The sequence below is a fragment of the Amblyomma americanum genome, chromosome 10, assembly GCF_052857255.1.
Source record: "Amblyomma americanum isolate KBUSLIRL-KWMA chromosome 10, ASM5285725v1, whole genome shotgun sequence".
Taxonomy (NCBI): Eukaryota; Metazoa; Arthropoda; class Arachnida; order Ixodida; family Ixodidae; genus Amblyomma; species Amblyomma americanum.
Window position 1 is genome coordinate 124,587,883 of NC_135506.1, and position 3,738 is coordinate 124,591,620.

The following is a 3,738-nucleotide window of genomic DNA, read 5'->3' on the forward strand; positions in this document are numbered from 1 at the left end:
CCATAACTTATAAAATTTTACTCGTCTTAATTTTAGCCACCAATCAGATAACCTTCGTTTTGTTACTTCTATCCGCTTAATATCTACTTTCACTTCACTGTCCTTAAACCCCAATGCCTTGGGTAAATCAGCCCCGCTGCTTTCCACTGAAGGGCGAAGCCCTTTACAGAAAAGTATCAAGTGTTCAGCCGTTTCCTCCTCCTCTCCGCACGCAACGCACAATTAGCGTATCTATCTCGTGGTACCTGACTCTATATGTCTTAGTCTGAAAAACTCCAGTCTTGGCCTCAAACAATTAACAAAGAGCTTCCCCTACAATTATCATAGATATTTTCTTTGGCAATTTCCTGCTTAACCCTTTATGAGGCGCGAGAAATCTACTGATAGTTTGTGGGCTATATTTTCCGAAATAAATTGTACCATATATAGGAGCCAGACAAAAATTTATTATTGCTTGTAAAAGAATATTATCGAAAATATGGGCGGGACACCTGTCCCACTGATAACTTGACGCCATGAGCAAAGGTGGGACACACGCTGTCCCTCTGCACACCTTGGCATTCATCATTTGTGTCTATGTGCTTTATCCCTGCTTATGAAACGGTGCAAAGCAAGTGATGCAAAGAGGCACTTGGCAGGCTACACATACAAGCTTTGTGCGTTTTTCCTGCGACGTCGTCGAGCACCACGACACCTTTTGCGTGTAGTGGTGGTGCACGGGTAGTGCCCGTGCCCATTGAACCGAACATCTTCTGGCACACCTGTCATAATCGAGCAGTTCTTGCTTCCTCTCTTGTGGTACACTAGACTGCGCCGACCCTTGCGAAAGCTCCTCCCACTGATGAGTTGTCTTCCCAGCATAACCCGAAAGAACAGGTATGTGATACTTTTTCTGTACCCATGCTGGATGTAAGCATTGACGAACGCCGCATCAAGGATGAAATAAAAAATGCGACTCCACGACCTCTTTGAGCGCCTGTCTAGTGGATATGCATTTCTTTTTTGATCGAAGCGATCCACCCCTCCCATCCAGAGGTTGTAGTCGCGCACTGCTGCGGGGCACTTCACGGGTTTCTTATGCCCTTTTGATGTTGTCCTGTCGACTTGGACGTCTTCACAGGAGTCATGATAGTTCGACATTATGTGAACGTGCTTAGTGTCCCGCCACTGGTAGGCGGTCACATTCTTTTTTCTCCTCCAGAGGTATTCACCACGGTCGAGCTTATTGTTCACTTTCACTTCCGCTGGTAAGTCTTTTCGGTTTGTGCGATATGTACCGCAAGCTAAAATGCCTTTGTCACGGAGCTGCTGCAGCAAGGTCGTCGAACTGAAGAAGTTGTCGAAAAACAATTGATTTCCTGGGGTTACGATTCCTTCTGACAATGACAAGACAACGTGTTCTCCAAGTGTTCTGTTGTTTGGTCGCTCCTGGTTCTTGCCTTGGTAGATTTCGAACTTGCAAAGGTAACGAGTGGACGAGTCCGCAATGCGCCACACCTTGTAACCCCGTTTTATTTTGGGTTTCATAGGCATATACTGTTTCATAGATGACCTTCTCTTGAATAGAATCATACTTTCGTCGACTGCAAGACGAGATGAAGGCGTGTACTCATTACCAAATTTTTCGTTCATCATCTTGATGAGCGGGCGAACTTTGAAACAGCGGTCATACTCTTTTGACCCTTTCTTTGGCATCTGCGTATTGTCATTCAAGTGTAAATTGTTTGTGATTTGTTGAAATCTTTTATGTGTCATGACTGCAGCGATTTCTTTCACGAAGAATAGGCTGTAGGAACTCCAATATAGATGCACTTGGTGCATAGGATTAGCACTCATTAGTACAAGCATGCCAAAATAGGACTTTAGTTCCTAGGCAGTGAGCGGTAGCCAGCCCCGTGTTGCTTCCTGGGTGGCGTAAAGATTTGTGTGATCAACTATGTGGTTAACCACTTCATTGCTGAAAAAAAATTCGAAGGCATTCAATGCCGTGCTCTCTGATGAGAGCTTCGCAGAAAACGTCGGCTCAGTGTCCCTCGGCGTCACAACATCTGCTGGTGTCGTCTCCCACTCATCTTCCGGGTCAAAATCATCTGCAGCAGCTGACAAGCCTACAGTTGAGTTCCAACGTCTTTTCTTCTCCTTGCCAGTATACACTGTTCGCGCTTTTTTCTTACGTTTTACAGTAGGAACAGCAAGCTCAACTCCATCACTTTCGCTGTCATTTTCACTTTGAAGTACACAAGGCAGCTCTTCACAAGATTCTTCTTCACAGTCATCTTCACTTGCGCTTTCAAGGTCTGGAAGGCTGAAGTAAAGATCTAGCGCCTCTTCAGGAGTCAGAATCCTCTTTCCTGCAAAAATGACCGGCAACACTTTATGCAAACCCGTGGTTACATGAGGACAATACTTGTGCAACCCACTCTGTCGATTTATTTCAGTGTTTTGGTGGTATATAGGAACACAAAATATGAATGCGAATAGCAAAAGCAAAGTGTGAAAGGTCTCTGAACATGTCTGGGTAAGAAAATCAAATCTCAAAGGGGCTTCCTAGGCCTAACCTCCAACCACTACATTCGGAATATTTGCAGGTAGCTAAATTACATTACTCACTCTCACGTCAAACCTGTCTACAATTGATCTAAGTGCATTACAGGAGTGCAAGATGTAGTTTTTGCACTTACCGGACATCACATTCGTGGTAAAGGAGCAACCAAACTCACGCACTTCAGGAGCGACGGCACCGAAAAACACAAGGCAGTAACAAAACAATACGCGTGCTAGTGCCACCTACCGATTCAAATAAAAACTTAAGCTTATAGCTGCTCTATCTTCTAAGGGAGGGCGCTACCAGTTTCTGTGGGGCTACATATTTCCCTGTGAGCTCCCGAGGCAGTTTTCGCTCGTGGTTGCGGGTGGGACGTATATGTCCCTATGACCGAAAAAGGGTTAAAGATCCTGTACGCTCCCAGTGCCAATTTCGTCAGCGTCCCTGTTTTCCACAGAGCTTTCTCTGTTTCTTTAACCCTTTTCTTAACCGATGATTTGCCCCCCCCCCCCCCCCCACTACTTTCCAGATATTTGTCAATTTTCCAGTTCGTTTTCTCCATTTCGTGTGAACATTCTTTATATACAGGTATCTGAAAACTTTCCTAGCCCACTGCTTTTCCACCATTTTCCTCAATCGATCCTCAAATGCTATATTACTGGTTTATGGTTTATGAGGGTTTAACGTCCCAAAGCGACTGAGGCTATGAGAGACGCTGTAGTGAAGGGCTCCGGGAATTTCGACCACCTGGGGTGCTTTAACGTGCACTGACATCGCACAGTACACGGGCCTCTAGAATTTCGCCTGCATCGAAATTCGACCGCCGCGGGCGGGATCGAACCCGTGCCTTTCGGGCCAGCAGCCGAGCGCCATAACCACTCAGCCACCGCAGCGGCCAAGGAGGTTATATATTTATAACCTCCTTGATTACTTTATAACCTCCTTGATTAGGAGCAGCGATGGCGTAGAGGTAGAACATCCGCATCGCGTGCAAGAGGACTGGGGCTCAAATCCTGGTGCCGCGCAATTCTCCACCGGGTTTAAAAAAAAAATCCGCGTGTCGATGGAATTGCATAACCAGGCCGGGAGAGCGGCCTGATCTCGGTGACCAGAACCGATAACGCACTCTCTCACCAGAGAAGGATTTGGCCACCCTGGTGTAGTACTTGGCCACAACCTTCTATGATCAAACC

General features: G+C 46.2%; 1 protein-coding gene across 1 annotated transcript; it reads right to left on the reverse strand.

Annotated features, from left to right (window-relative positions):
* Positions 1 to 437: 437 nt before the first annotated feature.
* On the reverse strand, positions 438 to 2,756 carry LOC144107907 (uncharacterized). The gene is made up of 2 exons (XM_077641137.1): positions 2,682 to 2,756; positions 438 to 2,351 (listed from the first exon to the last, which is right to left on the reverse strand). The coding sequence occupies exons 1-2, from the start codon at positions 2,686 to 2,688 to the stop codon at positions 1,870 to 1,872; spliced, it is 489 nt and encodes a 162-aa protein (XP_077497263.1). The 5' UTR covers positions 2,689 to 2,756; the 3' UTR covers positions 438 to 1,869.
* Between the last annotated feature and the right edge of the window lie 982 nt (positions 2,757 to 3,738).